Source organism: Neopelma chrysocephalum, unplaced genomic scaffold, assembly GCF_003984885.1.
Source record: "Neopelma chrysocephalum unplaced genomic scaffold, ASM398488v2 Primary Assembly neopelma1_22, whole genome shotgun sequence".
NCBI lineage: Eukaryota > Metazoa > Chordata > Aves > Passeriformes > Pipridae > Neopelma > Neopelma chrysocephalum.
This window is the reverse complement of record NW_020897689.1, coordinates 27,295,611-27,311,578: the sequence shown is the minus strand read 5'-3', so window position 1 is coordinate 27,311,578 and position 15,968 is coordinate 27,295,611. Positions and strand designations below refer to the sequence as shown.

Genomic DNA, 15,968 nt, shown 5'->3' with positions numbered 1-15,968 from the left:
AGGCGGCCGGCCGCGGCGGGGCCGAGGGAGCGCCCGGCGCTCGGCCCAGCCCCGCCGCCCGCCCGCCCGGGGCCGTGAGCGGCGGCGGGGCGGGGATGCCCGCTCGGGCAGGAAAGTTTCTTCCCCGCGGCGGCTCGTCCGCTTCCCGCGCGAACTTCTCCCCGGCCCTCCCCGGTAAGTGACCGCGGCCGCCCGGGTCCTCCGTCCGCCGCCGACCCCCGACCGACGTCCTGCCGCGACGGCGGGAGCTGCGGGGCCGGACTGGCCGGAGCCAGTGGCGGCCAGCGAGCCCCGGGGGCTGGTGCCGGCGCTCGCGGCAGCAGGAGCCCGGCGAGCCCTGTGTCTGAACCCCCGGGGGGAAGGGGTTAGCTCAAGTCCTGTTAGCACTGTCAAAGCTGTATTTGGGCTTTGCCAGGCAAGGTCGTGATGGTGCTTGCGGGCTCTTCGCAGGAGCCGGCAGTGGCGGCGGGATGGGAGTGCATGGGGCGGGTCGCGGTCCGTTCGTGCGGGACGTGGCTCCAGTCCCCGCGGGTCCCGGCTGGATGGTTTCATGGCACCGCGGCCGCTTGGCCGTGCCCTCCTTCTCCTGTCGAACGCTGCTATCGCCATCGCCGAAACTAAGTGCTAGGCGATGCTGGACTGGGAGCGTTCCTCGGAGCTGGTGACCATCTGTTATCGCCGTGGAGAGGAGACGGGCAGCTGGCTAGTGGGGAGCAGAAAATGAGATCAAGGAATCGTCAGTTAAAACAAAGCATGCCCCGATAATTACACTTTTGCATCAACAAAATGCTTTCTCTGTCTTTTTTCTTTTCTTTTTTTTCTGGTTTTTGTTTTTGTTTTTTTTTTTTTTTTTGATAAACAGTTCAGCGATAGGAAAGACAAATCTGCTCTTTTTTTGAGCGTGCAGCACCTCGGAGAGTAATTTAACAACGTCCTTGCTGACAACACCCATCTTTTTTCTGGGGAAAATACAAACAGAGTAAATGGGACACAATATTACTGCATACGTGGTAAATCTGGCATTAGAACAGAAAAGAGATGAGATTTAAAGACTGAACAGGGGAAGAGGAGCAAGGTTTTAAGGTTTAATTTTTTTTTAGGTGCTTACTTAATCGCCTTTCAGTGCAATTAATTGAACCTTTTGAGTCGTATTCAGTGCTGTCATCTTTTGCCCCTCAAAACAAAAATAATAGGACACTCAGAAAGAGAAAGGGGGGAGGGGATCCTGCTAGTCGGTAGCATGAAGAAATAGGTTCCAAAAAGAATTGCAATAGTGCAGGAATTGCTCCTACATGCTGTCGTTTATAGCTCAGATCACTGGAACAGAGAGATGACTTCTGATGTTCCAGTAAGACAAAAATCGCAAATGCTCAATGTTTAGTCCCCCACCAGTTTCCCTGCAAGCACTCTTTCTGGTTTCCCCGGGTGACTTGCAAGGGTTCACTCCTCTTTTTAATAGTATTTGACCTGGCATCTCTTACCTGCCAGCCACCATCTCTCCTTTCTGATGGCGGGAGGGGGTAAGGGATGAATTCATTGGCGTTACATAACAGTTACCTGGAGCATTGCACATGTTCCCAAACTAGGGATGCCTCTGGACCACAGGCGGGAGATGAATTTCTGTAATATTGCAGATCGAGTGCAAATGGCTAGGAAAAAACTTTCACAGGACACCACTTTCCGGTGTTCAGATGTTTCCCTTGTGCATTTTACAGTAATTCCTTTCCCACTCATTTAAGCAAGACAAGTAATATGTTTAACCCTCCCTTCAGTAATGTGTAAGTAGCGAAATGAAACAAATGGTATCTACAGATCAAGTATACTGCCTTCCTGCTTTTACTTCCCCCATCCCACTCAAACCTGCATGACATCACTAACTACAGTCAGTGTGTGGTGTAACCTCAGAGCATATTAGGGAGTGGGGCTCGACATCCTCTGAGCTCCGGTGCTTTGCAAACCCCCTCTGAGACCAGAGAGATAATTTTTTTTTGTTTACACTAGCTGATACCACTATCTCTATCATTTACCTGGAATCTAAAGAAATTGATTATCTGTTTGGCAAGAGCAGAGTGGGGCACGTGGCTGCTTTGATGCTGTCAGTCTGCCTGTCTCTTTCTCACTCACAGGAGCTGTGTGGGCAAGGGAGATCTGCCTGTTGATGTCAACTCCTGTCCCACTTTTTCAAGGTTTTAATTAGCAGGATTTTGAAGGAGGAAGAGTAAATAGAGGCATCTCTTGTGTTGTGGGTCTGTCCTTGGTCCTCATCCTCTTCTCTCTTTCATTGCAGGAGCTGGAGTGGCCGTAGGGGGCAGTGCGCTGGTAGCCAGCCATGATCGCCACTGGAGGCCTCCTGAGGATCTCGGCTAGGAAACAGGACCCCTTGCGACCCCAGAGCCAAGTCCCCAAACGCAAACGCAAGGCTAAAAAGAAGCGCAAGAATGACGTGGTTGTGGTGAAAGGCAAACTCAAGCTGTGCTCCCTCTCAGGGCTCATTGCCCTCTGTGGCATCCTGGTACTGCTGGTGGGCATCGCCTTGGCTGTGGTGGGCTACTGGCCAAAGCCCAGCCAGGTGTACAGAGAAGGCAGTGTCAGTGCAAGCAGGCACCTAGCACCGCATGGTGTCACTCCCAAGTACGACTCCCAGAGCCAGGAAGGGGCACAAGCAGGGATCCATCCAGAGTCACCCCCCACAGCCAATACCTCCACCACTACTACCACCAGTGGGTCTTTGCAGTCCTCCCCGACTTCCTCGTCCCCCCAGGCCTCAGTGGGTTTCCTTTTCCGTCTTTTCTCAAGCTACTTGCATTCAGACAAGCTGAAGGTGTTGGGCCCTCTCATCATGGGCATTGGCATCTTCCTCTTCATCTGCGCCAATGCGGTGTTGCACGAGAACCGCGACAAGAAGACCAAGATCATCAACCTGCGTGACCTCTACTCCACCGTCATCGATGCCCACAGCCTGCAGGCCAAGGACGGAGGCACCCCGCCCTCGGCCCCTCTCAACGGCTTTGTCAACTACATGCAGTCCCGGGGCCTGGAGCTAAAGCCTGGTGGTGAAGGCCTGGGTGCTGCAGCCATGCTGGCCAAGAGTTCCTGGCCACCGGGACTGGGTGTCTCCCTTTCTCCGCCAGATCTCGCGTCCTCACCACGACGTTCCTCCTTCTGCCCCCCACCACAGCCACCCAGCCTGGCTGAGGCCGTGTACAGCATCTGCGGGGAGCGTGCTGCCCTTGCTGGTCACACTGTCACCAGCCCTCCCTGCAGCCCACCAGAGAGCTGCGACCAGTGCAGCACAGCCAGCTCCATCGTTGGCTCCTCACTGAGCGCTTTTGCCCTCCTGCCCTTGGGGTCGGGCAGCGGAGTAGGAGACTGGCAGAGACCACCTGGTGAACGGGGAGCCCAGGAGATCCCTCGAGGAGAGTTTGAACTGAGCCTTACCAACCTCAGCAGCAGCCACATCAAGGGAGGCTGTGGGACAAGGAGGCACAAGCTGGTTCTCAGGCGGCAGAGCATCAGCTGCTTGCCTGATGCCAGGCCTCCCCTTTTCCCTGAGCCGCCTCGGTCACCAGCTGACAGTGGGGTCCTGGACTCCAGCCTCTTGGTAAAGGCATCTTCTAGCTACTCCAAATCTCTGGATCTGGGGGGATCACCCCCCTCAGCCCCTTCTACCATCGCCAGGATGGACTCCCAGAGCTCCCAGTCTGAGCCTTCCAGCAGCAATAAGGGCTACAGCCACCTGGAGGAGGCAGGCACCTCCTTGGAGTCAGTTGCCAACACCACAGCCAGTAAATTTCAGGATTGTGAGGAGGAACTGGTTGAGAAGACGGACCCCCTCAAGGCTACCAGCAGAGAGCAAACAGGAGAGCAATCTCAGCAAACTCAAAGACAGTACACAAATAAGGAGAAACTCTTTATGATTTCTAGGTCACATGCTGCATTAGGGTTGGAGGATGGGGAGTTGGAGAGTACTGGCGTCTAAATAAAACAGAGAAGGCACGAGGACACCTTGCGTCCCTCCACACCTTTCCCCCTTCTTCATCTCCTTGTGGACTTAGGAAACCAATCAATATCCAAAGAGCTGCACTATGTTACCCTTGAAAATTGAATTCCATAAATCCTGTAGATGACTTCAGGAAGAAAAAAGGAAAATCCTTTCTGTCTGATCGTGATTGTATGTTTCATGCAAGCCAAATTGTATTAAATATCCACAGTCCAGGAAGTTCTTTGGATCAGATTAATACAATTTCAGACGGTATTGCTGTGCACTTTACTGTTTTGATTTCCAAGTGCCCCTTCTTCTCCTCTGATTTCTTTCTTGCTGATTTGCCACTAGCTGCTTGAACACTGCAGGCACCTTTTTAAGCTCAAAAGCAACGTGGTCTTCAGAAAGCAAGCTGAGCTCTATCTTTGTTTTGGTTCAATCACTAAAAAGTTTGCAAGGCCTTAAGGATGATGTACCTTGACAAAGAATGAGTTTGTTTAAGTTCTGGAAGAAAATAACAGTTTAGAAGAGACTGGAGCGGAACAGAGCTCTGGTGATTTAGTTAAAACCATTACATTCCTGAATCCAAAATGCATACTACTACATGATACTTTATTGAAGTATTATTACACATGTATTGACTAATAGCATTAAAAGATTTTTTTTTAATAAAACATTTACAAACAAAACTTCCATAAAAAGTAAGTCCTTTATTTTAGTAAGTAATTACAGGTATCAGAAACTGTTTAGTTTTATACTTTGAAAGATTATAGAGATGCTATGAGGCCAAAGGTTTGCTTATACTTTTAAGTAGGTAATTAATAATATAGATGTAATTTCAAAATAAATACTGGTTCAGTCTCTGAGAAACCACACTGTAATTCAGTCAGCAGATTCCGTCTCCATTTCTGACAGTGCTCTGTGACAGACAGCTGAAGAAATGTGAGATTTTGACAGGCTAAGGAAAAAAATTTTTTGAAGGTTTGATCTTCTATTCAGATTAGGTTTTTTGTGAGTAACAGATTAATCTTGAACTGCAGCATCTTCTTTCTGGATTTTTCACTTCCCTTATAACTGTTGCATCAAGTGTTTCTGCCGTTACAATTCCTGTTCGTGAATGCCTGTGCATAAGATTAATTTTGACGCATAATGATAGCCCTGTCGGTCTCTTAGCAGTTGGCCATATTGAAGTCAGCAGAGGTTTTTCACTGAGTTTAGCATGGTGAGAATTTCTTCCTGCATGAGAAAAGCATCAGGTTTCCTGAAGAATGCCTTGTCTGTAGGCAGATTTTTGGTAAATTGATAAGCTGTTTCATTTTCATAGCTGCAGCACGGCAGGCACTCGTATTTTGCCAAAACAGCTTTATGTGCTCAGAAGATTTTGTCAATACTTCAGATTTTAAATATGAATGTGGCATTTCTCCACTATGGGAAGAGAAATCCACATTGAGCAAACACAATGTGTAAACAGACAGAAGTCTTTCTGTTGCAATTAAATTTTTTCCTGTGGTTCATGTTTTAAAATACTTAGTTGCATATTTACTTACATTACAGTACATTGTGACAGGTAATATAACTATCACTAAAGACAATTGCTTTTAGTAATTCTGCAGAATTCTGTAATAAGTAGGGCTAATTTAAAAGACAAGAAGAAAAAAAAAGAAAAAATAATTTGTCATGTCAGAGTCTTGAAACTGAAGAAGCAGAAAGTGCTTGTGCTTGTTCTCTTGAGCAAGAGAGACATCCAGGTGGCAATATCTTTCCTCCTATCGGTGGCAACCAGTACACTGACAATATGAACATCACTGTGGCATTTTTTGCTATCAAACTGCTAGCACACAGCTGGCAAAAATCTGTTGTAAAACTGCCTGGATTGGCATGGGCTGGATTAGGCACTACAGGAAGTGGTGAGCAGGTGTCTCAGCTGGCGCTGGCATTTGCATGGGACTTTCCTTTCAGTTCTCCATAGGCATGTTCTTCTACCTCTTCTCCTCTGACTTCCAGAAAGATGTATGAGATGTATCTGAGCAGTGTTTCCTGGTGCTGATGGAGATGCTAGTTATTGACAGAACTGAAGACATCCTGTTTGTTATTTTCCACGCTAAAACTGTCCATGGAGGTGCAAGGGAAGACGTGAGTTGTGTGTTACTGGGGCATGGAGTCCTCGGGAAGATGTGACAGGAATTTGTTTTATTCTGAGAGGGGGTAAAATATGCTTTTTAAAATATTCTTCATAAATATTTCTTCAGTCATCTGAATCTACAGTGTGCTCTAAAAAAAAAAAGGCAACTTTAAAAAACCTTTGGTTACTCCTTTGATTTGAAACAAAGCAGGCAGTAATTATTCTAGTGATTAATTTACTGCAAAGCTTTCTGAATGGCAAAATTATAAAAGAGTTCAGCATTAATAAGTAAAATTATAGCTTGTTCCTGTGTTGCCAGAAAAGACGTGAAACATGAACTTTCATCAGTCGAGATGTACTTTTTAATAACAGCAGCTAGAAGTGATTTGTAACATATAGATTAATAAGCAGAGAAAGCTACCTCTCTCTCTTTGTAAGACATTATTTTTGCAAATTTATTAATTAAAACTACTTGTTGAGCAGTTTATGCAGAGATGTAGTTGTAGTCAGAAACTTTTGTTTAAAATTCAAGGCAGGAAAGTTAGTCTAACACCCCAGTGTTGAAAAACGACTCAGAGATTCAACCCCTGTGCACCAATCATGACTGCTGTTAGTACCACTAGCCTTGGAGAGAAACATAGCAGCCAGTAAGGAGCTGAGCCTTTCTTGGTGATGCCCACAGGTGATGTGGGTGCTGGGGTTTGTGCTTTGACTGATTATTGAGTCTCTGAGCTGGCCCTGACTGCTTCTCCAGACTGTCAGGCTGCCTTTTGGCCATCATTTGTGCATTCTGTCACATGCTTATCCATTTTCCTCCAATCCAGTCTCTTCCTTTTAACCTTCCAGCTCCAGTGTCCTGCCACCTAGTGCTTCCTCCACAGTCCTTCTCAAGAGACTAGAAGCTGCCTCTACATACCAGTATCCACCTGCCTGCATGTTGCAGAAAGAGATGGGCTGTCTCACATGTTTATTAATAAGAAATGTATTCTTTTAAATTAATTAATTTTAAAAAATGTATTTATGTTTATGAAGAAGGAATCATTAGTCCCTGTATTTAAGAAGTGATATCCCTGAAGGTATTTTGAGCTGGAATACCAGCCATAAATTTTTGCTATGGAAAAATTAGATTTTGGTTTAGAAATGTGTGTTTTGGTTTGCTTTGCTTTTTTAGCATAGAAGTCCTATGATATTTATATAAAATTTCCAGAGGAAAGTTTGTTTCTACCTGAATCTTCAGAATACTCCCATCACTAGATAGAAGGCTGCATCTGTTCATTATGAGTATAGATGCTGTTTGGACCAGTCTGAGGACAGGCAAATGCCCTAATTGTACTTCAGTCATGCTGCTGTTTGTTACAAAATCCTCAGGACTCTGGAGAAGCTGCTGACCCAGTTCTGGCTCAGTTTTCACTGGCTAGCAAAGTATTTAAAATCCTTGCATTAACCTGGCTTGCTTGGCTGGACTGATTTACCAGACTCCCCAACTGTTGACATATCAGCTGATCTACAAAGGACCAGATTTGTTACCCTGTATTGTTTAGATACATTTTTAACAGCTTTTTCAAGGACTGATGATGTCCAACAGTGAGCAACAGTGCATGTACAAACATTGAATTGGGTAATTGTTAACATAGTTTTACGTCTGCAGTCTGAAATACAGATTTTATGGATTGTTATAGATTTTCATAACAACCAAATCAGTTTACACAGAAGTAGCAATAAGACTTCAATTAAACAACATTTTTTATTAAAAGTAATGGATGTGGCAGAATGATAAATCTTATTTGATTTCAGTAGGAGGAATAGCCTTTGATAATGTTTAATAGTTTTTCTTTCTACACAAAACCCACACAAAATACAAGTGCTCAGTGGTAGCTGACTAGTAAAATCTTAATAGTCAATAAAAGTATAGATTTGGGGGGCATTTTTTTTTCTTCTAGGAAAAAAAAAAGGTTTCTCTATCACTTCTCCAAGACTGTCGGTAGCAATAACATGATGCTTTAGCCAGGTCACTTTAATTACTGTTTTTCAGTTTGGGCCTAGAAACAGTGAACAAGGGGCACAGCATGTGCAGGCACAATCTAAGAGGATAAATACAGTATCACAGCCAGAGGAAAAAAGTCTTCTATGGAGGAGTATACTGTTACTATTTCATTTTAGAAGCCAGACTTTATATTTACAGCTTCTAAAAGCTCCAAAACAGAAAAGTTTAAGTAAGCACACTAGAATTTGTGCTCTGCCATTTAGTTTTCACTGTTAACGTGGAGACTCTGGAGGAGTCTCCCAAGAGGGAGACCCTGGAGATCCGACAGAGGTGTGCATGATCAGGTGAAATGGCATTGAAGTTTGGATGGGGGAACTAGGCTATTAAAAAGGATCTAACTGGATCACAGGATAATTCAGGAACTAGAGGAGCATGGCTTGTGTTTATCCACTGGCTAGTCTTTTATCCACATTTTAATTAGACAGACACAGTCAAGCCACAGTACTACTTTTAAAGGATTTTTTTAATTTATTGTTATTCTTTTAAAATTATGTTGCAATGAGAAGAAAGCTTGTTTGGTGAAAGTACGAAAAGAGATTCAAACTAAACAAACGTCAAATATCACTATTAAAAACTCAGTCTCTGAGTTTTCCTTCAGTGTCCTCTGCACCAAGATGTTTCAATCTGAGATTTTTGAGTATTGCTTTTTCTTTTTTCCTTTCTTCTTTCTCTGCATGACAAGTTTGGTTCTAGTGAGCACACGTAGCTGATACTCTCAGACTGGAAGGTAGAAATGGGGAGAAATTGTTGGGCTTTAGAGAAGCACCTTGTTCCACGCTAAACTTCACAGTTAAAGTAAAAAATGGCAAGTAAAAGGTGAATATTCAGCATCCAAGTGATTAATACATTATTTTCATAACGTTTTAAATGAACTCCAACTTTGAAGAAAACATAATCCACAAGATCAGAGTATAGTTATTGTCAAACAAGGGAAGAACCATCACAGTATTTACTGAAATATCTAAATATGCTGAGACGAATCATGGTTTGTTTTGTTGGTTTTTTATTTTCTGTGATCTGTAAGAGATAAGACATTGCAATATTCACCATTGCATAAGATAAGATGATGTAACATCACACAACCTTGGATTACATTTTGTTCATCACTCATAAGATTTGGCATGATCCTCCCTGACCTGCCTGGGACCATGCCATACAGTTCCCATTTTGTTGCCAAAAGTTTAATCAGCCATTTCTAAAGGAGCAGGACTTAAGAACATGACCATCAGTTCTGGCAAGAGTTGGAGCTGCTAAAGACTGCAGAGGTAGCTTGATACAGCTTGCAGTGCAGCTCCCTTCACACCTTGGAGCAGCACAGAAACCTGTGGCAGGGTCTCACAAAAAACTTCCTGCAAAGGTACCTAAGAGCCACCAGAGTCAGCTCCATAAGGATAAATCCCCAATGAGCTAATATGATACTTCTGTGACACCATAAACTAGCCTTCCTCCCTCATTCCTGGAGTGTACTTTAGGTCTCTCTGAGGGTTGTAGCATGTTTTTACTTTGCTGACTTTATAGTAAAAACCCATTTTAAAGAAATGCAGTTTTGTTTCAGAGTCTAATAGAAACTATTATTTAAAATGCTTGTGGAGTCCCTATTAAATTAGCATCAAATGACCTCACAGTTCTTAATGTACTTCTCTCTAACATGCCTGGGTACAGAGCATGACTGTCTTCCTCTGTAAAAACAAGGCACAGAGATACAGCCACAAAGTGTGTGAAGACCAGATTTTTTTTTTTAAAGGGAGAAGGGTATAGGCAATCCGTATGCAGTGATGACAGCATCTGGTATCATGCCTCTAAGTGGTGTTTCCAAACCATGTGAGTAGCCTGCTGTGGAACAGAGCCTTGAACGCTTGTCCTCCAACACGAGATCCTTCAGGTTTAAGAGCCTCTTTCTACACCTGAGGCTAATCTATTTCACTGTTTTTTGGACTCATCAAACACAATATTTCATGAAATAACTTAGCAAGACCTCCCTGCAGAATATTTAAGGACACAAGAGATACTAGACAGCTGATGACGTTCTGTTTCAAATGAGGAACTTAAAATGAGAACAGGTAAAGTGACACTGCTTATTACTTTACTGTGGTAACACAGCATAAGGTGATGATAGTAGTAACTCTTTGGGTTTCAAAAACTTAAAACTAACTATCTTCCGGCACTGCTAACGTGATTAACATTACAGGCTGCCTTGGGGCTTGAAAATGCAAACAGAACAGTTCTTGCCCTTGTGTTTGTCTTTGCAATGTGTACAGTGTCTAGAGCAGCAGAACCGAAGAAAGAACGGGTGCTGAGGCTGCATCTTTCACCACAAGCAAGCTGTGGAAGGAAGTTGTTTTGTTTTAGACCATTAAACTAGAGTTAGCGCCTCTCACCTAAATGAAGGAATTGCACTCTTTAGAGTACTGTTTGGGTCTAACATGCAAAGGAAAGGCAAGAAGGTCTTCCTAGCAAAGTTCTGGCACACAGAAGGGAAACCTAAATAGAAGCTGTAGCATAGTTCTGGGATGAGCAAGCTTCTGTGCTGCATCAGTGTTATGTCTTGGTAGCCATTTGGCTAGTACTAGCTTGTCGCTGACAATCTGGAAAAATAGGAAAAGGTCAAATGCTTTTAGCCATCGCCAGTTTGTAGTCAGCTGCCAGCATAGTGTCTAATATGGCCCAGGAGTTACCCAAAGAGCAAAAGAAGCCAACAGGAGTGCAGGTTGCATCATCACCGATGTCACCAAGAAGGCACTAATGAAGATAGCAAGCAAAGCAACAAGTCACTGAGTTTCTGTTGCACTTGTCCTTGCAGTTTTGGATTGTCCAATGTGGACAAAAGGAGGAACCACAAAATGTTGCAGTTGTACCAGCACCGGTCAGTAACGCTTCCACCTATAGCTGGCTTTGGCTTCACTCATCACAACCTCTGTAAGAGCTCTCTGTATTTCACGGTCAAATTGGTCCAGTCCTCTACCCAAATAAACATTTTATTCTGCCTGATGATTCAACAACAGGTTGAATTCTCATATAGGCAACAGATTTCTCAACAGCAATGTTTTCTGGCAACTATGTTATGTATGTTCAACCCCATGCCAGAAACTAAGTACCACACAAAATGTTCAGTAGAATGTCTTGATTTAGTTTACAGTTGTAAATGAATCTCACTGGCAATTTAGGCAGATATACTCAGGGAACTCTGCTGCCCTAAAAATAATAGAACTATGTGTTTCAGCAAACCTTATAAAGAAAATGAACACAAGTGTTTTGTTTGATCCCAGCCTAGAGAAATCGTGGGAGACAAGAAACAGATTCAAATCAACAACAAATACTTTACTTAGAATTGTCATTTTAAAATTCAGTTTCTTGTTAGACATGAAATTTCCACCACATCAGTGTTCAGACATTCAAATACTTTGGTAGATTCAAGATCTCATGTTAGGAAATGAAGGCATAAGTTATTAGAATCATTTTAAAATGAGTTGTGGATTTTTCTGAGCAGTTGCAATACTCAGAAGGTGCAGGGGAAATAAAGATTACCTGCTAAGTATATTTAGATGTTTCTAAAACTTTTCTTCTTTGGCACAAAAACGGAATACATGTAGCAATGTGGGAGATGGAGAAGTTTTTTGTCAGCAGGAGCTTCAAGTGGCCTTGGTAAGTAGTTTATCCACTTCAAGCACATGCTGGTAAGTGTTCTATACTATGAGGCTGGATTGCATCACTCATAGTAAATGGAAGCAATATGCAGAATGCAGCTTTCTCTTGAAAAATCTGTGTTTGATCAACATAGGGAGTGTAGTTTTCATGACTCTGAAATAGCAATTAATGCACTGTTTTTACCATCATAAAATATAGAAGCATTAGCAAGTCTCATTCTATCGAGGAGAGTCCTGAGAATTGCTCTATTTCTCCTCTGTAAAGGGCTATAACTTAATCAGCTTCTGTTTAATTGAATAATTCTGTTACTGTACAGAGCAGAAACAATTGTTACATGTGCTTGAATCTGCATGCTGCAGCAACACGACATAAATAAATCATCACAGTTATGCACATCGAAAAGACATTATTTCTACATAGCCCAAAGAACAGAGCCAAATGCTAAAAACTGAAATTCTGCTGCAACACATGGAGTAACATATGTACTCAGAGTAAAACAGGTGTCATAGATGGAGAAGGCAACGAGGAAGTAGCTGATCTCATCACAGCAGTGATTTAAAGGCATAGGCATAGTAATCAGAGCTGTTTGAAATGGGAGATTAGATTGAATCTGGCACAAGTTGCCCAAAAAAAAAAAAAAGAAGAAAACCCACATAGTAACTGAAGGCAACACCAAGGAGCCCACCTGCAGCCCCAAAAGGAGAGAGGAGCTCTCCCCACCAGTATGACATCATAAGTCAAGCACAAGGGAAAGGGCCCAACTTAAGGCAGGAGTGTTTCCCATAGCAGGAGATCCTTAGTGCTAAGTTGCTGCTATCAGGCCCCACCACTGTGGCTGGTGCATCCTTGCGTCCGTGTGGATGTTGCACCCCCAGAGACTGGTGGAGTATTTCCTAAAATTGCAGGCTGCAGCACAGAGACTGTCCCTTAGTAAGTGAGGAATAGGGACACGGTAGCAGCAGCAGCCTCAGCATGACTCAGCTCACCCTGTAGAGGAGCCCAGCACTCTCAGGAACAGGAGCATGGAAGTATGATTTCATAGAATGGTTTGAGTTAAAGGGTTAAATGGTTTAAGTTTAAGGAAGGGACTTTCAGGGTCATCTGGTTTCATTCCCCTGCCCGTGGCAGGGTCACCTTCCACTAGACCAGGTTGCCCAGAGCCCCATCCGTCGTGGCATTGGACATTTCCAGAGATGGGGGATTGACAACTTCTCTGGGCAACCTGTTCCATTGTTGTACCACCTCACAGTAAAGAATTTCTTCCTAATAGCTAATCTAAACCTGCTCTCTTTCAGTTTAAAGCCATTCCCTCTTGTCTTATCACTACATGCTCTTGTAAAACATTTCCCCCTGCCTCCACTCTCTCCTCATTCTCCACACCCATTACACACATCAGTACTGGCTGATATGTTTACATTTGCTCCAAGGTTGGAGCCAGCCTGAGGCAGGACAGCCCCTGACACCAAATCCCGCAATTTGCTGCTTCTTCTCTGCATCATCTGAGTAAAATGAAGACTAGAGGGAGAATCTGTGCCCCTTCTGTGTGATCTTGCACCTTCCTTTGTGGATGCTGCTTGTTTAAGTGCTGCTCTGCAAGGCCCTGATGTATGCTTGCCAGTACATTTGCTGCAATCCCATTTTGTGCTGACCCCACTTTCCAGTTGCAGTAAGTCAGTGGTACACTTGTTCAGTTATTCTGAGTAGGATTACAGCAGCTCAGGGACTTGTGATGGCTCAGTGCCCCCATTGCAACAGGGACTCTGCAAACCAGAGCAAAATGGCCTTACAAGCAGCAGACTAACAGGTTGCTGAAGCCAGCTAGCCCAGAGCCTTTACCAGCTCAAAGGGGTGATGTTGGGCATCCTGCCCTGCAGCAATAGGCTGATCAAAAGTTTCCAGCTAGGAAATGCAGTCAGAAAAATCAAAGGAAGAGGTAGAAATGTAGGATCCCATGCCAAACTAGATAATTGGATTGGAGGAAGAATAAGAGTAGCATAGAAAGTAAACAGCAGTGGGAAAAGCATTGTCAAAAGAAGGTCTAGTAATGGGACAATGAATCAGTTTTGCAGATTCCTCAGAAGTGTGCTCCTGACACCGGGAAAAGGAAATGTACTTTAATTTTTGAGAGGCAGATTTAACAGTTTGTCCAGGCTATGAAGCGGTTAGGAAGACCTGATTTTAAGCACCACCTTCACCTGCACTAGCACCTGTTTTCAATGCACAAAAGTATTGGTCAGTTCTCCCTTCCTACTCTTTAAAACCAGAATGGTGTCACTGCAAGTCCTGCAGCCACCAAGATGGATGGCAGCAGAGGAGTGGGGGTGGTGAATAGGGCAAGTCAAGAGATAATATGTGCAGATATACCAAGGAATAGATACTTGGCTCTTGCCCTCAGTGAATACTAAGACATGAAGAGGGAAGTAAAAAAATAAAACACATACTGCCGTGAGGGTGTCCATCTCTTAGGAGATGAACACTTTTTTGTCAAAGCTTAAGATCCTGGAATTGTGAGGTACATTTACATCATACACACTTCTTGTGCATTTAAAGTTTTTCTGGTGCCAGCAAAAGCTAGAATGCCCTGAAACACATCTTAAAAATATAAAGTTAAGCTAAGCTCAAGATGCGATTGAGTTTTGATTGATAATATTTCCAAAACTGAAAAATAAATAAATGTATTTGTTTATAACTCAAATCTACTTTGTAAAGTGTTTCATAATAGTACCTAAAGGCTTTCAATTATTCAGGCTGAAATTATACTGCTTCAATATCAGTTTATTTCAATTATATTTAATTTGTTTCAAAATAACTTGATTATTTCTACAAATAATCGCTTCCGGGCAGTTTATGTGTGAAATTAGTAGATAGGGTCATTTCAATATCAGACTCAGAAGTTGTTTAAGGGGTTTTAGTGAAGTCAGTCAAGAGTGAAAATGTCTTTCTCACAAATTTAAAGCTGAGAGAAGAAAACCTTGTTGGCAGCAGAGCTGCAGTCTCCTGAAGCCCCCTCATGCTCCCTGTTTTCTGGCAAAGGTCCCTGTTCGGACAACATTTCCCACAGATCACCAAACACAAGGAGATAGCACCCCCTGGGATAAGACTCAAGAATCAAGTCCATAGATTTTATACAGATAAAAGAATTAATTACTCTGTGAATTAGCACACTCAGATCAAGATACTGTATTTGGAGGTAAAGCATTAAAAAATATCTGATTGTGCAAAAGGATATCTACATTTCTCAGTTAAATTTATTTCATTAAACAGAATTCCCAGCCATTGTCAATAACAGCCTTAAACACACAGAAAGTTGGGGTTTTTATTTGATCTCAATAGCACCAGCTAAGACCGTAGTGTCACCAATGATGCTGCCTCAGTTGGAATCTGAGCAGGACTTAACCTCAAATCAATTTAATTCTGAAAAATACTTATGAGCTACAGAGCATCCTAAGCTTAGCTCTCTAACTAAACAGAATTTATTGCAAAAAAACCCCACAAATCCTCAACAGTCTTTGACTCTTATGAGGTGTTTAAGAAGAGACTGGACGTGACACTTAGTGCCATGGTCTAGTTGACAAGGTGGTGTTCGGTCATAGGTTGGGCTCGATCTCAAAGGTCTTTTCTAGCCTAATTGATTCTGTAGTTGTGTGACTCCAGTTCACTAATCACAAGCAGAGTTCAGCAATTTCTTCGGCTCAGAAGGAGACGAGTCAAACTTCCCATAAACTTTACAAGTTAGAAACTCAGTATAATCGCCTCTACCTGACACATTTACTTGATAAATGTGTCACTATTTAGTGCTTATTCAACACTACTTTTTTCTTATTCAGTTGTATAAAAGCTGAACCAGGCACCTACCAGCAGATAATAAATGCTGGATTTTGAAAGAAACTACTATTACATACAGATGCTCATTTCTCTTTACATTAAGAAACTGAAGGTTCAAAGGCTGGCAAACAGCCAGGCAGCAGTTTGCTGGGTTTTTTCTTCATTTTGAAAACAAAATTAGGGAGTGGTATGTCTGGTTTAAAAATAAGATTTGTTGTCCCACTTCTCATCCAAGCACTGACATCCCACATCTTGCAACTCAAATAAAAATAATTTTAAATAACATTTCTGAAAGCAGTTGTCAATCTTTTCAGCTGGTCTTAAAAAGCAGTTTCCTAATTTTAAGATTA

At 43.1% G+C, this 15,968-nt stretch overlaps 1 protein-coding gene across 1 annotated transcript; it reads left to right on the top strand.

Annotated features, from left to right (window-relative positions):
* The first annotated feature begins 67 nt into the window (after window positions 1–67).
* Window positions 68–8,734, top strand: TMEM200C (transmembrane protein 200C). The gene is made up of 2 exons (XM_027676289.1): window positions 68–174; window positions 2,288–8,734. Exon 2 carries the CDS (start codon window positions 2,330–2,332, stop codon window positions 3,977–3,979), a length of 1,650 nt encoding a protein of 549 aa, XP_027532090.1. The 5' UTR covers window positions 68–174; window positions 2,288–2,329; the 3' UTR covers window positions 3,980–8,734.
* Window positions 8,735–15,968: the final 7,234 nt, after the last annotated feature.

Bases quoted from the DNA above. Each gene is read 5' to 3' on its own strand.
- TMEM200C (XM_027676289.1), top strand. From the start codon at position 2,330: ATGATCGCCACTGGAGGCCTCCTGAGGATCTCGGCTAGGAAACAGGAC.